At 42.2% G+C, this 15,865-nt stretch overlaps 1 protein-coding gene across 2 annotated transcripts; it reads left to right on the top strand.

Annotated features, from left to right (window-relative positions):
• The first annotated feature begins 526 nt into the window (after positions 1-526).
• On the top strand, positions 527-15,558 carry zc3h7bb (zinc finger CCCH-type containing 7Bb). 2 transcript variants are annotated; one of them, XM_086302922.1, is made up of 21 exons: positions 527-782; positions 1,583-1,644; positions 1,743-1,779; positions 2,088-2,285; positions 2,507-2,665; positions 2,813-2,953; positions 3,036-3,078; positions 3,170-3,405; positions 3,522-3,807; positions 5,648-5,703; positions 5,811-5,910; positions 6,123-6,284; positions 6,396-6,601; positions 6,704-6,804; positions 6,982-7,163; positions 7,393-7,472; positions 8,883-9,136; positions 9,257-9,362; positions 9,526-9,634; positions 10,798-10,931; positions 11,407-15,558. In XM_086302922.1, the coding sequence occupies exons 2-21, from the start codon at positions 1,586-1,588 to the stop codon at positions 11,440-11,442; spliced, it is 2,685 nt and encodes an 894-aa protein (XP_086159048.1). In that variant the 5' UTR covers positions 527-782; positions 1,583-1,585; the 3' UTR covers positions 11,443-15,558. The 2 variants fall into 2 exon arrangements, with proteins under 2 accessions (XP_086159048.1, XP_086159047.1); XM_086302921.1 differs by having other exon boundaries at positions 528-782; positions 3,167-3,405.
• The last annotated feature ends 307 nt before the right edge of the window (positions 15,559-15,865 follow it).

Raw genomic sequence — 15,865 nt, 5'->3', positions numbered from 1 at the left:
AAATATTAATGATGAAGAAGTCCGGGTACATGAACTATATACGGTAGTATGCAAAAGTCCTGACCTACTCTTATCTCTTTAAAGAGTAAATAAGAAGAAATTCTCTAGAGAAATGAGAACAAGTTATATGTCGTATTCAGCTAGCAACAAAGTAACTAAAGGTACAATTTAAAATAGGTTCTTTGCTACATTGTCTGTTATGTGTTGACAAATCTAACTCTTCTCTTGAGTTTGTTGCCTTTAGTACGCTTGAATGATTCACAGGTCAGTGTTAAATGGGTTAACAAACAAATATAGTGTTCCTCTGAAAATGGTCAGCTGCAAGTACTGAACTGGAAATGAGTGATAAAGCAGTGAATGAAGGATCACTGATTACTCGTTACAAGAAGATCTAGTTCCTGGAAGGAAATGCAAAGATATAAGGGGTGGCTCAAGACTTCTGCACATAACATCGTAGGGGAACGGTAGTAATTTACCAACACACACAGTTTGACACAGTTTTTGCTGCCCTCCTGCGGTCATAGGTCTCTTGTGTCTGGATACTTGTTGCCATACTGCACTGGCCATAACAGCTAGCAGCGGTAGCCAGTAGTTGAGTTGTATCTACCAGCAGCCGTAGCAATAGCTGGAAAAGTCGCTCCGTCCACACACCAATGACAGGAACACTAAACGTAAAAATATGCGCAAGGTTATGTATTGATAATTGGCTGCTTTTTCTCATCGTTATCGCCAACGCTGCATGAAGGTATCTGTGATTTTGAAAAGCGCAGCAACTGAACTCGGTGAGTTGCCGTGCTCTGTCTGGACAGGGTTTAGCTGTTAGCTTTAGCTCCACTAGTAAATGAAGTCAGCTTACTTACCCGGTAGCTAGGTAACTCTGCTTTCGTCCAATGCCCCTTTATGTGTGTCACCTTAACTAGCTAAACGAGACTGTACGATGCGAGTGACTTCTATAGGAATTAAACAGTTTTCAAAGCTCCCTTTGCTTTTCTCCTCTTTACTACGGCTAAGTTACAGTGATTAGCATGTAGCCGAATTAGCTAGTTTCGTCCACTGGCTAATCCCAAATATCGGTAGAAACACTCATGTAGTGGTTTTCAGCGTTAACTGCATTAGTAGCTGACCCGACTAAAGCTGCATGTCTTATATATATTCTTATCTGATGGTGCAACATTCAGTACGAGCTGAGAAACACGTTCACATGACACGCTAACGTTAGCTATCCTCATCATAGTCCCAACATTGTTTTGGTTGTCGTTGAAAACATCTACGGGGCGTTTAAATGCCCCCCTTTAAAGAATGTCCGCAGTTTTTACGTCGATTAATGTTATTTCTTGCGTAGAGTCTCATTCCCCGGTTACGCTAAATGTTCACCCCACTAACATCAATTATGGCAGGCTTCACCGTGAGCTGACCCCGCTGTTTGTCTAGCATGTTGTAGTGCCAGGCCTTGGCGTAGGACGGGACACAGATGTGTAGCAAAGAGCGATGCTTAGGCTGCCGCTGTCAAAGCTGTAAACATTGTTGTTCAGAAAAAAACAAAACAAAAATAGGTGCAAGTCAATCTTGTCTTCACATTTAGGATATGGATCCTGAACGGCAGAAACGAAGAGAGGAGATTCAGAAGGCCATGAGCTTTATCCAGTAAGAGAGAAATATCTGGAGACCACCAGTGATTTCATACCAAAGTATATAAATTTTGCACGTGTAGATGTTTGACACCTCTCCTTTCCTATCCATAGGTCTTCATTGCCTTTCCCAGAGCCAGAGAGTTATGAGGTATGTGTTGATCTGGTTTATGCTTTTTTTGGAGCTTCATTATCACCATTTTGTTTATGTAATATTTACACGCAGACTGCCACATGACAGTACCCACATTTTGTTCTAATTTTACCCAGGCCAAGGTGTAAACTTGAGTTCAGACATTTTTTAATTTTGTCCTCAGTCTGTTACGCATTCCTCTTCTTATTCCACATTCGTTTACTTTTCTTTCTGTCTAATATTGCCTGTCTTTTTTGTTTTGTTTATGTCTCCTCATTTCAATGCTCATTCAATCATTTTACCCACTTCTTACACATCCCTTTCAGGCATTTCTCACTCAGTTGGTGTGTAACTTGCTGGATGAAGGGAATTCTTGTTTTCGGGATGGAGACTGGCATCAAGCGACCCAGCAGTATGGAGAGGGGATCAGTGTTGCTCGCTACGCCCAGGCTGAGGCTCTCGTCATCCCCCATGAGCTGCTCGAGAGCCTCTACGTCAACAGGGCTGCTGCCTACTACCAGATGGTGAGAAAGAATGGGAGTGGGATGGATGTGTTACCTCCCAAAGTACTTAAAGATGTGTTCATGTGGAAGACTCGAAATCTGTAGAGAGTGAAGTCTCAAGTAAACCTGTAGATACAAGTTTCAAGATTGGTGTAGAATTATCATTACATGTAATTGTACCTTATTAAATCACCTTTGGTGGAGGTATAGGTTATAACTTTTCCTGTGTTTTTCTGACTCAGAGGGAGTACGATCGCGGCGTTCAGGACTGTGACAGCGCACTGTGTGTGTCAGAAGGAAGTCGCAGGGCTCTGTACCGCAAAGCGCTCTGTCTGAGGGAGATGGGACAACTCAGAGAGGCTTACACATGTGGAACCAAATGTCTCCTCACAGCACCAAATGTATGCCACCACTTAAAACAAAGACTTATCATTTAATTTTGAAGCGGAATGGAATACTGTGTGAATATTGTGCTACTGATATGATAACTTCATGGCTTTTACCTATTCTGAGCATCTTTTTTTTTTTTTTAATAATTAATCTTCCAGGACAGACAGGTGAGTGATCTGGCTCAGGATCTAGCCAACAAACTGGGACTAAAGGGTCGTAAGGCCTACGTCAGCCCACAAACGGAGTCTACGGCCACTGAAGGTGACAGTCATGGAGAGACTTCCACACCCACTGGAGAGGTACGTGCTGCTGTCACTGTGTAAAGTTTGTAATATAATGAAGTGGCTGAGTGAGAGCCTGATGGGTTCCTCTTTTCTTTAGATGTCCTCCAATGGAATTGAATCTCTGGGTGACATTGCACCAGGTATGTCAGGCTGCCACATGTTGAACTTACCTGCTCATCCCCAGCCCCACTTGTTTCTGACAGTTATGTTCTTATTTCTCCTCCCCAGCAGACATCTCCAGCGCACAGTGCATCCCCGCTCCTTTGGCTACTCCTATTCCAGTCAGCGATGACCCAACGACCACTGTGGTAACCTCGTGCACTGACCTCTCAGAGAGCCCCAGCAGCCAGGTGCCTCCCATGCAGTACTCGGTCCCGGTGTCAGAGCACATGGATGAATGCAGCAGTAGTGTTATTAAGGATGAGCTAGACAGCTTGTTAGAATCCATCCCCAAGAAAGTCAGTGAGGTGAGTGCAGGAAAAAACGATATGACTTGGCACTGTCACTAAACTGGACAGTATTTCTAACCCTTTTATTTCACCAGGAATGATCTAAACTCAGCATATTCCTGTGTCTCCTCCAGACTCCAGTGGGTGCTATTCCCACAAACCTGCCCAACACAGCAGTTGGTCTCCGGCCTCCTTACTCACCCAGCCTTCCAGCCCCTTCATCCCAGCTTTCCCAAGCCTTTTTTAGCTCTTCAATCAGCGACATTCCTCCTCTGGAAGCTTACTCGTCGCTGCGGGACCAGGGCTCCACCCAGGCGCAGGACGCACTGGGAGGCTTTTCCACGACGTCTATGGAAGGAGAAGGGAAGGCAGGAGTCGCCGCTGGGGGACTCGACTCATTGTCAGAGTACACTCTCCCTGGTGAGCGGAAAGGGAAAGTTTTCATGAATGGTTTGCTGCTTGACAACACATGTTGATCTAAGTAAAAAACTTTTGTGAAGAAAAAGCATTTAAGGGTTTAAAATAAATTGCACATGGAATGCTTATGTGCATAAGGATGCTTATGCAGTTTAGGATCTGATGGTTTGCACTTAAAATGACTTAGTGCAGCTGCAGGAATGAAAGTGTGTCGATAAGCATGCCAACTGTGATTTAAGTACAGTATAGACGATATTACCCCATACCAATAGGATGCACATTAATTAAATTTGACCCAGTACAATGATTTTAAGTAGAGATGGACCGATCCGATATTACGTATCGGTATCGGTCCGATACTGACCTAAATTACTGGATCGGATATCGGAGAAAAATAAAAAATGTAATCCGATCCATTAAATATCACGAAAGCACCTCACAAAACTTGCAACACGCCGTAACCCACCTCAGAACGTTAGCACGTCGGAGCAGTATGCATCACGTGATAGAGCGGCTGTGGCATGCGGGACCTGTCGGTGGTCTGGATAGCATTTGGAGCTTCGCTAGCAACCTGGCATTTCATCTCCGACAAAGTTATCCCCGAGAGAAGTAAAGCAAGTGTGTAAGTCCATCTCTGAATGTTTGTAAAGCATTCCTGCGTTAATCTTAACGAGCGACTGCCTCTCGCTCTCCGGCTGCTACTTCAATCGTGAAACTGCTTAAATGATCAGCTGATCGGCTTTTCTGTCGTGAGTCCGTCTCTCTTGTTTGTTTTTGGCCCACTTTGCGCCATAAAGAGGAAACCAGCGGCTGAACAACAGCAGCACGTTTAAGCTTGATAAGCTGTTGTTAGAATTTATTTAATATTACTTTCTACACCAGGATCTTTTTCTACGTAGCTGACGGCTGGTAACTGTGCAGGGGCGGATCTAGCAAAGCTTAGCCAGGGGGGCCGATAGGGCATTAACAGGGAAAAGGGGGCACAAAGACATACTTTTCTTTCTTATTCTCATTTAAAATGTCTAGCTTTTAATAAATAATTATCTGACACCCAAAGTTTTAATTTGATGTAAAATGAATAGAAGTCAATTACTGTATATAGTGACTATTAAGTCTAATATATATATACCCTAGTAAGCTATAGTACTTTTTACTTTGGGAAGGTACCATCTGTGCAGTCTGCAATTTTGTTGAAGAAAGATGTTGAATCTATTTAATATTTCTTGAAAAATAATTGATTTCTGTGCATTTTCTTTCACACTGCATCAAATTAAGGTTGATTACGTCGATTAAGCATCATGAGGTGGAGCGTGAGGGGTGGTTCCCTATTTTTTATTTATTTATTTTTGTTGTTGCTGGGAGTTGGAACCCTATTAGTTAGGTTGCTTAATATTTACGCTAAGTACTCTTTAAAATACCAGAATAGGGAGGATGGTGTAGGTCTAAGTTTATTAGATTGATCAGTATTGCTGAACTATGAAATATTTTTTTTGTATACAGGTATAACAGAATAGCTTTAGTGTAGTTGTTGTTTTAAACTTGAGTATGAACTTGCAGACTTGCAAAATGCAGCAAGATATTTTAAAAAACAGTTTTGTTGATTAAAAAACACTATATCGGATTCATATCGGTATCGGCAGATATCCAAATTTATGATATCGGTATCGGTATCGGACATAAAAAAGTGGTATCGTGCCATCTCTAATTTTAAGTTGCTTATCTGCCAGAGCACAGTTTCTAGGGAGCTGGCTTTAACCTGAGATATGCATCATCAGCAGACGGTGTGAGTCAGCAACAATACAATGTGAAGTCTGACATCAGTGTCCTTGTCTGTGTTCTTCAGGGGGACGAGTGTGTCACAGCTTCATTCCTGGAATGCGCAACCACAGTGCACATGCAGTAAGCAAAACACACATATCTGTTACAAGAAATCCATTTTATTTTTTAGTTGTTTATTTACATTGTCTTTCTTTTATATCACATCTCTTTCTACTCTTCTTTTTCAGAATGGTCCAGCAGGGACCAACCTGTCTCTGCTCTCCAGGAATCCTCTGGCTGCCACACACGAGTTTCGGCAGGCCTGTCATGCCTGTTACAGCAGAATAGGTTTGTATTACCAGCCTTTGACATGCTGTCCTTTGTCCTGAATTTTCTGAATGTTCACAGTAGGGTGTTGCAGCATCACTGTGTCTAATGTATGAATTGCCGTACATTTCTTGGGGAATTTTTAACTTAGTTGCTGACAAGATGTTAACAGAAGACCACTTATTGCTCTTTTTGAAATAATCAGTATCTAACTATTTCTTCCTCCTACTCAGGTCCACGAGTGATGGACTATAAGTATCAGCCAGAGGCAGCACATCGCTGTAAAAGAGATGTGCTGCTGTGTCGTCTCAAAAATTCAGACGACCCCACCTGGAAGAGGATTCGGCCCCGGCCTGCACGGAACAATTTCCTGGGGGCTTTTGTACTCTGTAAGGGTATGTTTCCCGTGGGGAGTTAACGCTGGAATATGTAATCTATCAGATACACATTTGATCACCATTACATTTATATTCTGTTGAGTATTCTCTCTCTGCCTGGTCCCACAGAGGTACAGGAGCGTCAGGAGTGCCAGTATGGGGAGAACTGCACGTTTGCGTACTGCCAGGAGGAGATCGATGTGTGGACTCAGGAGAGGAAAGGCGCTCTGAGTCGAGAGCTGCTGTTTGATCCTCTGGGCAGCACAGAGAGGCGGGCACTGAGTGTCACCAGACTTCTGCAGCTCCACATGGGCATGTTCATGTTCCTCTGTGAGGTCAGACCACAGTCTGCTATACATTTCCTCTTTAGATTCTTTGGCGTTTGTAAAAGTGGAAATGGATCTTCACTCGTCTGCCTTAACTTTCTTTCTTAACAGGAATGCTTTGACAGTAAACCTCGCATCATCAGCAAACGCAGCAAAGAAAACTTGGCGGTCTGTTCAAATCTCACAGCTCGACACCCGTTTGACGATAACAAGTGAGTGTAACAGGTTTACCGTGTCTTCACTTTGCTGAAGTAACTGGTTTTCTAATCAGTTTAGCTTTTTCTAATAAAATTCTGATTGATTTTTTTCTTTAAGTGGTAAAAGCTGGTCACTGTACAGAAAAGAGACAAGTGTGTCATCGTGTGCTTTAATCTTACTTTCTCCTGCAGGTGCCTGGTGCATGTGGTAAGGTCAGCCAATGTGCGATACAGTAAGGTGCGTCCTCTTCACCCTCTCTGCCAGTTTGATATTTGTCGGCATGAGGTTCGCTATGGGTGCCAGCGTGAGGACAGTTGCTCCTTTGCGCACTCTGTCATAGAGCTCAAATGCTGGGTTCTGCAGCAGGACACAGGTAGGTAGAAACCAGACTCAGCTGCAATTTTAATTTGTTCAAGATATTAAATGTAATCCAGTAAACAGTCATTAATAATAGCGCCCACTCTTGACAAATGTCTGACATATTTGAATGTTATGGAAAAGCAGCTGTTGTAAACACAATGACAATCAGCACTAACCAGCAGTTATTAACTGAGCATCAAATAAAGATGCTTTCACTGAGCTGTGACAAACATTTCCTGTAGGTATCACCCATGAAGAGATGGTGCAAGAGTCCAAGAGGCACTGGCAACGACTGGAGCAGAATGCACAGAAGCAGCAGAAGGTGAGGCTGTAAAAGCCCCTGAGACATTTGGATACATTTTGGGTGATCACAGTCCTTAAAAAGTTTTAAATGTCTTTAAATACATGGTAAAAAAAATTAGAGGAACACTTTGAAACCATGTTAGATCTTAATGGGGGGAAAAAATCCTGTTGGATATCTACGCTGATATGCACTGGGTAATGTGTTAGGAATTAAACAATGCCACATCATTTGATACATGCAGCCCGACACTGTAGGGGCATGCTCCTAATGAGAAGATGGATGATGGGCGAGGGCATCTGTGAGCTCCTCTGCAGAGTCTAAAGTTCAGGCTGGCAGTGTGAGATGGACCGAAACATAATATCCCAGACGTGTCTGCTTGGATTTAGTTCAGACGAAGAAACTGCACCAGGGTAGGGTCTGAAAGTGAATCCAAGGAATTCATCCTCATACCTGAATTCTGTTGAGTTCTGTGTGTTTCTTCATGGATATGTCTCCTTAGACCATCACTAACCCACCAACAGACCTTTAATTCTAAACGATGATACAGGGAGGATAATCTTCTCCACTGCTTCTCCAGACCCTTTCATGTTTGGGACATGTGCTGATTGTTTGGTGAAAGATATTTACACCAGAGTCCTCCTGTAGGTCATTTTGTAGCTCTGGCAGTTTTCGTCCTGTTCCTTCTTGCACAAAAGAGCAGATGCCGGTCCTAGTGATGGGTCAAGGAGCTTCTATGGCCCTGTCCAGCTCTCCCACTGTAACTGCCTGCTTCTTGGAAACTCCTCTATGCTCTCGAGACTGTGCTGGGAGAAACGGCAAACTTTCTGGCAATGATGATGTGCTATCCTGAAGGAGTTGGACCACCTGTGCAATTTCTGTAGGATCCAGATATCGCCTCATGCTACCAGTAGTGATTTTATTTAATATTTATTTAATTTAATTTATCTAAAACTGGGCACAAGAAACTGTTGTATTTGGTGGTTAGAACTGGTGCTTTAATTCGTCGCTCATACGCTCTAGAAGTGATTTTTCCGTTGCACATTGCTTTGAAGTTGACAGCTGGTCTATTGCAGATACTCCAGGGTCTGGTTGCCTAGGTGACCCTGTAATGTATTTACTACTACGTTATGCAATGGTATTCTTCCCTCTCATTGGTAATCACTTCAGTTGCTTGCCTGGAAGTTGAGAAAAGTTTTTCTTGGGTTTCGCCCAGTTTTTGTCACCAATGGTTATTTTGTCCGAAGTCACTTAACGACGTTGAATATCATTCACTTTCTCTTCCAATGTGTACAATGTCTAAGACTCCTGGTTAGACCCAAAATTGGATAAATGTCTTTAAGTTTGTGCATTTTGTAACTTTCTAGGGGTAATGCAGGAATTCATTCCTCTGTTTTCTCATATTTAATGAATGAATTTGTTTTGTTTCAGCCCATCCATATACCCCATCCAAGCAGCAGTGTTCCTGTAGGAGGGCTTGGGGGAATGGGTGGCGGTGGTGGAGTAGGAGTAGGAGGAGATTGCATAGGTGGCAGTGGTGTGAGCCCAGTGGGTGGGTTAGGAGCAGGAAGAGGTCGCCCCCTCAACCTGAAAATGAAGTTTGTGTGTGGTCAGTGCTGGAGAGAAGGTCAGGTCAACGAGCCGGACAAGAACCTCAAGTACTGTACTGCCAAGGCACGGCACAGGTGAGGCCCCATTCACACATGCACACGTGCTGACTGTGTTTTCTCAGGTGGTCTAGCAAGTTTGATGACTTTATGTCACGGTATCTTTAAGGCTCCCATGTTTGCTCTCTGTTTCTTCAGCTGGACGAAAGAACGCCGGGTGTTGCTGGTAAAGTCATTTGAGAAGAAGAAGTGGGTTGTTGTTCGGCCTCTTCCCTTCTCCCGCACCTATCCACAGCAATATGACGTGAGTTCCTCTGTTTTTCTTTCCTCTTCAGTTCATGTTTACTCCACCCTCTTTCTGCCCCTCCACCTTTCACATGTAGAATCCAGCTGACTGGTTTTGCCTCGGGGCACAGCCGTTTTTGTAACTCACAAACTTGAATCTTTGCTTTACATATTTCACCCAGATGTGCGTGCACGTGATGAAGCAGAAGAAGTGCCACTATATTGGGAACTGCTCTTTTGCCCACAGTCTTGAGGAGAGGGACGTCTGGACGTACATGAAAAACAACAGCTGTAAGCTTCTGGTTCAGCCTAGGACAACTGTACTGAGATCAGGCCATTAAGAGCTTGTAAATATACAAAGGCAGCAGTGTGCGAGCTCCACCTTACACTTTCATATGTGGATTAAGTGATTCAGGTTGGAGTTTGTCATGTGAAAAAGTCAAATGGAGACGGGGACAAATAAACATTTAATCCCTTTAAGGATTAGGTTCTTTATCCAATAAAAACACTATTGTTGTGTTGGGAAAAGTGCACCCTTCACTCTAAAAAGAAGTATTGCAGCCTTTAGCTGCACATAACAATGACAATACTACTAAGACTATATTATGCAAAATGACTTCATTTGCATGGGATTTGAATTTGGGCTTATTCCCTTATCCACCAGCGTCCCTTATTGAGCCATGGTGGGTTAGTTAGTGTAGTAATGAGAGATCCAACATTCAGACCTCACATTAACTTCAAGAGCTCTTTGATGTGATGTAGAATTTGTTGTTTATTCAATAACTGCAGCCCTGCGGCTGCTGACAAACCTCAAACCATAACATTTCCACCCCCATGCTGCTTCTGAGAACTAGACTTCTGCAGGTCCTTGAATTTTGTTTTATTAGATCGTCTGAATGTAAGACCCTAAATGTGCAGTACAATGCAGTCAGGTTTCCAAAATTGTTTGGATTATGGAATTAGGTTACTTATCTAAAGGAGGTATAACTCCATTAACTTCTATTTGTTTGTTGTTTTGAGTTCATCCCACTGTAACAAAACCGAGCCGGGGCAGACTGTCCAGACCCTAAATGGCTGGATCTTCTCATTCTTTTCCTTTTTTAAATCAATTTAATGGATATTTATATGCAAGATGCACTTTTCATGAAAACAAAACAAAGAGGTTTATCTGTAGTCACTATTATAAAGATAATGCTAAAAAAAACAGACACTATTTTCCACTTAGTTTGGGGAAAAATACTACATTAGTGAAAACGGGCTTTGTTTAGCTGGATCTGTTTTTAATTTTCTTATCATGCTCTCATATCCACCGTCCCTTTGTCCTCAACTGCAGCCACTATAAAAGCCTCTAATTCTTTTCTTTTTTGTATTCCATTTGCACTGACTGTTTCTGATTATCATCTTCAAGGTTACTGATATTATCATAATTTTCCGTCTTCCCTCGATCCTTTTAGTGAGAGACATGCAGCAGATGTATGAACTGTGGCTGCAGCTCACCAATCAGAGCAGACGCTCAGATAACTCTGCTGTGACCCCGCCCCCAGAAGACAAGCAGGTCACCATAACAGCAGATTACACAGAAGCCATGGTGAGTGTTTAAAAAGACGTCAATATCCGAGGTCAAACCTTGCTTATTTTCCTATTCTTAATCTCCACTGAGCAAAATATGATGATGAGCAGATTGCAACAACAGACTGTATATGAAAGGCAAAAACATTTGGCTTCTGGTCTCCACATTTTGACGGTATAGTTTTAGATTTTAGGATTTTCCATTAGGTGGCAGTGCCTGGTACCGTGTACTTTTCCATGTACTTTGTTTAGTACCTATTCAGCTGGCCCTGTTGCTATAACAAGCCACACACATTATGTCGTACTTGTAGTGAAAAAGGGCTATTATATTATTATTAGTCATCAGCTAATGCTCATGGCACATTTCTACAACTTAGTGCTTACTGTTGGTTTTTAATGTTAAAGTCTGTCGGGACTGTTTGGAGCCAGCATCAAGCGCCACATCTGTGCAGCTTGTTGGCATGTGACACAACAGATGGTTTGCGTCATTTCAGGGAGGCCGGCAGTTATCGGACGGGGACGACCTTTAGGCAAAGCTGTGTTGAATAGAAGCAGCCAATCGCCGCCGAACTGCATCAGAGAGATGGGCATGCCACACCAGCTACAACCGAACAGTCTGTCATCTTACCAGTCTGACCTTCTCTAACATCTCGACAGCAGCGAGAAAGCAAATTGACATGAAAAACAATTGAACCCACCCTCACACAAACATTTTACACACAAATCACAGGAGCCAATTCAAGCTTTGTAAATACAGTGCGGGACATGAGCCTTTTGTTTTCCCATCGTGCTGCAGTCAGAATATGACTCCTTTAGGTTCCCAGAAATTCCAGAGACAGCTTTTTTTGTTTTGACTAAAGTAAGTGTTCCCAAGTGTTTTCATACAGCAGCTCTGTCCACCAGAATCCATTGTTTTGGTTGTTTCTTTGTTTTTCCAAATCCTTGTTGCACTGGAGCAGTTCTTGGGTGAGCGCGCTGGTCGCAGCTCTAACATTTTTCTCGCTGATAGTTCAGAAACCCAGTAAATGCTCGCCATTCCAGCGGGCAAATGCTCTCAGTGCTGTAATGGCTATCAAAAGTGAAGAAACTGTAACGCATTGGAGAAAGAGGCTCCTGGTGGACATGCCTCGCTAAGCTCTGCAACAACCAAATCCTGCTCTTCTTCCTTTGTGGGAATATAGTAAGAGGATCAGAATAAATTCAATTGATTTCTGAGCAACATTTTTGTTTTCCAAGGAGAGTTACACGGTTCCTTGTTCTATTGTCTGCCATATTGGTAGAAGCTATGAATGTAATGCCTGCATGGGCCTTCATAAAGAGAAGATTAGTCATGTAACATGTTGCTGTGCCGGAATGTATGCAAGTTTATTTCCCAAAAACGGTTTAATTGCAGTTCTAGCCCCTCTTTTATAGAAAAAAAGGCCCCTTAGTAGCTGGTTGTGTTATCATACCAACGCTTCCTGAGTGGGATGAGCACAGACACATTCTTACTTGGTAACCTTATACCTGCTGCCCACAGAGAGTCAACTTGAATGTCATTTTCTCTCAGGCTGACAAAAGAGGGAGGTAAAATTATGCTTTCACAACATAGTTGATCAAACCCCTTGATTAAAGTACACAAGGCTGATGGCTAAGTTTCCTCGAGGCTATATTCTTCATAAAATACTGTACTGGCATGCAGCTGACAGACGGGTGAAGCTGGTGTTGGAGAGCTACCGAAAAGTGACTGCAGCATTTCACAATCCCATCTGGAGTTGCCCTTCTGTAATGGATCAGACTGAGGGTGGCTGTTTAAAAGTAATGATCTCACTTGGACTGAAGCAAAGTGAAAATGTTGCCTGTGCAGAATATTTGAGTTGTAAGAGGGGAAAAAATAGCTTTGTAGTTGTTCAAGATGAAAGAATGACATCCAGATGAATAATAACTTAAACATAAAGATATAATAAGGATGATTGAAACTATATTTTTCTAGTTTAAAGTTGTATTGTTTGAGAAGATTTGAATGCAAAGGCAAGTGGGCATTCCTTCAGTCCAGCTGAGTTCATCACAAACCAGTTGCACTCCCACATCCTTCAGATGGAGACCGGTGTTCCTCATATGAGCCCAAATGTATCTGTTCCCGATAGCTAACGATAGCCCGCCTGGGGGAAACGTGCTAGCTTGAGATGGGGAAAGAATTCACACCACATATTGTGCCTATAAACAGCACCACATGTGACTGACACACACACACACACACACACACACACACACACACACACACACAGGATATCTGTTGCCATCTTATTCTAGCCTTTAATGTGGATAGACACGATGAAGGTATGTCTATATTCAGATACATACATATTATACATATTTACAAATAATGCTATACTACTAATAATAATTGATAACTTAGCAGTTAAGCTTAATAAATATATAACCTGAAAACCTGTATTGATTACATAGAACTTCTTGTTATTGAGGTATTGCTATATGACATGTATCGCTGAACTAGATGACTATAGTGAATTTTTTTTTTTTTAAAGATTCTTTTTATTTTGAAAAGTTTTCCTTCAGTGTGGGTTGTTCCAGACAGGGTTAGATACAAGTGGCTGAATGTGGAGAGATGGATCACCGAGAGGGTCAAATATTTGCACTTGGAGCAGAGGGCTAGAAGTCAAACAAGTCAGTCAAGTTGAAGTTGTTTTGTTTTTTTTCCGCAATCAGAACAGCGTAAACTGATTTGCAGGATGCTGTATTTTTCCAGTTGTATACTCTGCTAGTACAGGAGAACGCTGTGGTTAAGAGGAGCAAAGGAGAGACCTAAAGAAACAAGAGCATCAAACCACAGGATACTTACTTTACATGAGTTTTCTGATGTTGCTGACCACTGAACGAGCTGACCAAAAACGCAGCTCGCACGTCAGTCTGGCAGGTCGCGTGGCAGCAGATCAGGCCTTGTCTGGAACAGCCCTCTTATTAGCTTCTTCGAGGGATCGTATTACTACTGCTCCTAGTATTATGATGAATATGATGACTATAATGATTGCTATTTCGATTTCTCTTCTATATGCTATTGATATATGTATGTTAATTGCAATGTATAACTCTCTCTTTATATATGTATCCATGTATGAATATAATATGCATCTGTGTATGCTGCTAGTGCACAGCTCTGTTTGGGGGTGAAGGCAGTGAGCAGAAAACACAGATTCTGGTAGATTTCATTTATCAGCTGCCAACAGCTGTAGACTTGTAAATGAGCGCTATATCTGAGATCTTCTGGTAGGACCAAAGGGTAAAACTAGATAGTTGATGATTAAAGTATATATACTGTAACGTCTTTCCTTCTTGCAGTGTCTCAGTTTGATCCTACCAGCAGAACTCACTGCTCACTGCCTTTGCTTTGCCTCTTTGGTTGAGCTGATTCACCGGGCAAGGACAGATCTGGAAACGACCGCATACACAGAGGCTTATATACTCCCGTATAGCGCCTTATTCAATATACTTCACCTATAAGATGATAACATACCCCTATTGTATAACCCTCCTTACTATATACAGTATATGATACTTGATACCTATTATAATACTTAGACACCCTTATAAGGTAATCTGAATAAGAGATGATGGGCTGTCTTTTTTTCCGTGGCTGTTGAAAAGTGTGCTGTGGTCAGAAATGTGTTCTCATCTTGCTTTTGAGAGTTAAATGGGACAGGCTATAAAGGAGAGTGGCGCTCACCCAAAGAAAATATAATTTGAGTTTTTTTAAAAATCCCATTTGGCCAACATAGACTAAAATTTGTCGATCTGGATTTAGGTTTTTGCTGTTTAAATAAGAGAGCAAATCATTTGAGGTGAGGCTCCTCTCCCTAGTGTTTGTGAGAGAGGTTGGGGAAACAAAGAAGCAAATGTCTGGGCTGCTTGTTGTGTGCGTGCCGTTTAAAAGCCGACGAATCATGACACAACCTTATCGAGCGTGTGACGGATTCTGGTGCCAAAGCATCTGATAAAACAGCCAGATTTGCTCGCGTATATGTGGAAGAAATTACTTTTCTCTACCCCCCCTCTTAAAATAAAGGGGGTCAAATAATGAATTTTGTTGCTCACACAGGCATGCTTCTTCTGAATGTCACCTGACTTCAAAGTTGTGTGTTCTGATAAAGTGTCCTGATCCAGTCACTTCACTTTAATGCATCTTGCCGCAGTGAAATGACGTTACACGCTGCCCAGTTGCTGCTCCAAAAAGAAATATTCAAGTGACCTACCATCCCGTTGCCTCTTTGCCACTCCGGCTCCCCCACCCTCCGATGAAGTTTGTGTCATGTGTTTGGCAGCACCAACACACACCTACACAGCTACAAAAGACTGAACGAATCAGTTTTCAAAAGGTTCGAATTTTTTTTTATTTTTTGGGTTATTGTTTTCGGCAACTTCGAATGAGGAAACCAGGGATGCAAGAAGTGGAAAAAACAAGGCCTCTGTTTATTTGTTTGTTTTGTATGTTTTTCTTTTTTAAAAACAACATTTTGTTGTTATTTTTTTCCCCTTCTTGACTTTTTCTCTTTTCTCCTCCCTGGTTGGAAGTTGATGATCACACATGTGGACCAAATCTCTTGAAAGCATTTAATAAACTTTTAGAAAAAACAAAACCCAGTGGATTCTATTCCTTAAAATTAAGCACCCTGACATTAATCCATGAGTATGATTGGTGGCGGTCAAAATATGAAACGCTGAAACTTAATGGTGACAGGATTTATTACAAACCGGTCTGACTGCCACGCTCAGAGTTTAACGAGTCCTACACGTGACTTACAGAGATCTTACAAAACACCCTTTGCAGAGCCTGCTCTTCAGTCTGAGGCCTTAGATGCACTTTGGAGCCACAGTGAAAGTTAAATGGAGACTCTCCTCTGCCCTTTAATTTAGACATTTCTCTCAGCAAACATAAACTGCATGAATAGACTCCAT

This window comes from Aulonocara sp. 'chitande type north' Nkhata Bay, linkage group LG8, assembly GCF_057382095.1.
Source record: "Aulonocara sp. 'chitande type north' Nkhata Bay isolate Kocher_YH1m ecotype deep benthic linkage group LG8, A_spYH_male_GT1.1, whole genome shotgun sequence".
NCBI classification, from domain to species: domain Eukaryota; kingdom Metazoa; phylum Chordata; class Actinopteri; order Cichliformes; family Cichlidae; genus Aulonocara; species Aulonocara sp. 'chitande type north' Nkhata Bay.
The sequence above is the reverse complement of the archived record's forward strand: the minus strand, read 5'-3'. Positions and strand labels throughout refer to the sequence as shown.

Coding starts and splice junctions, on each gene's coding strand:
- zc3h7bb (XM_086302921.1), top strand. CDS start 1,586: ATGGATCCTGAACGGCAGAAACGAAGAGAGGAGATTCAGAAGGCCATG. Junction 3,079..3,166: donor TCTGGGTGACATTGCACCAG/GTATGTCAGGCT, acceptor TCTCCTCCCCAG/CAGACATCTCCAGCGCACAG. Junction 9,635..10,797: donor GTACATGAAAAACAACAGCT/GTAAGCTTCTGG, acceptor CGATCCTTTTAG/TGAGAGACATGCAGCAGATG.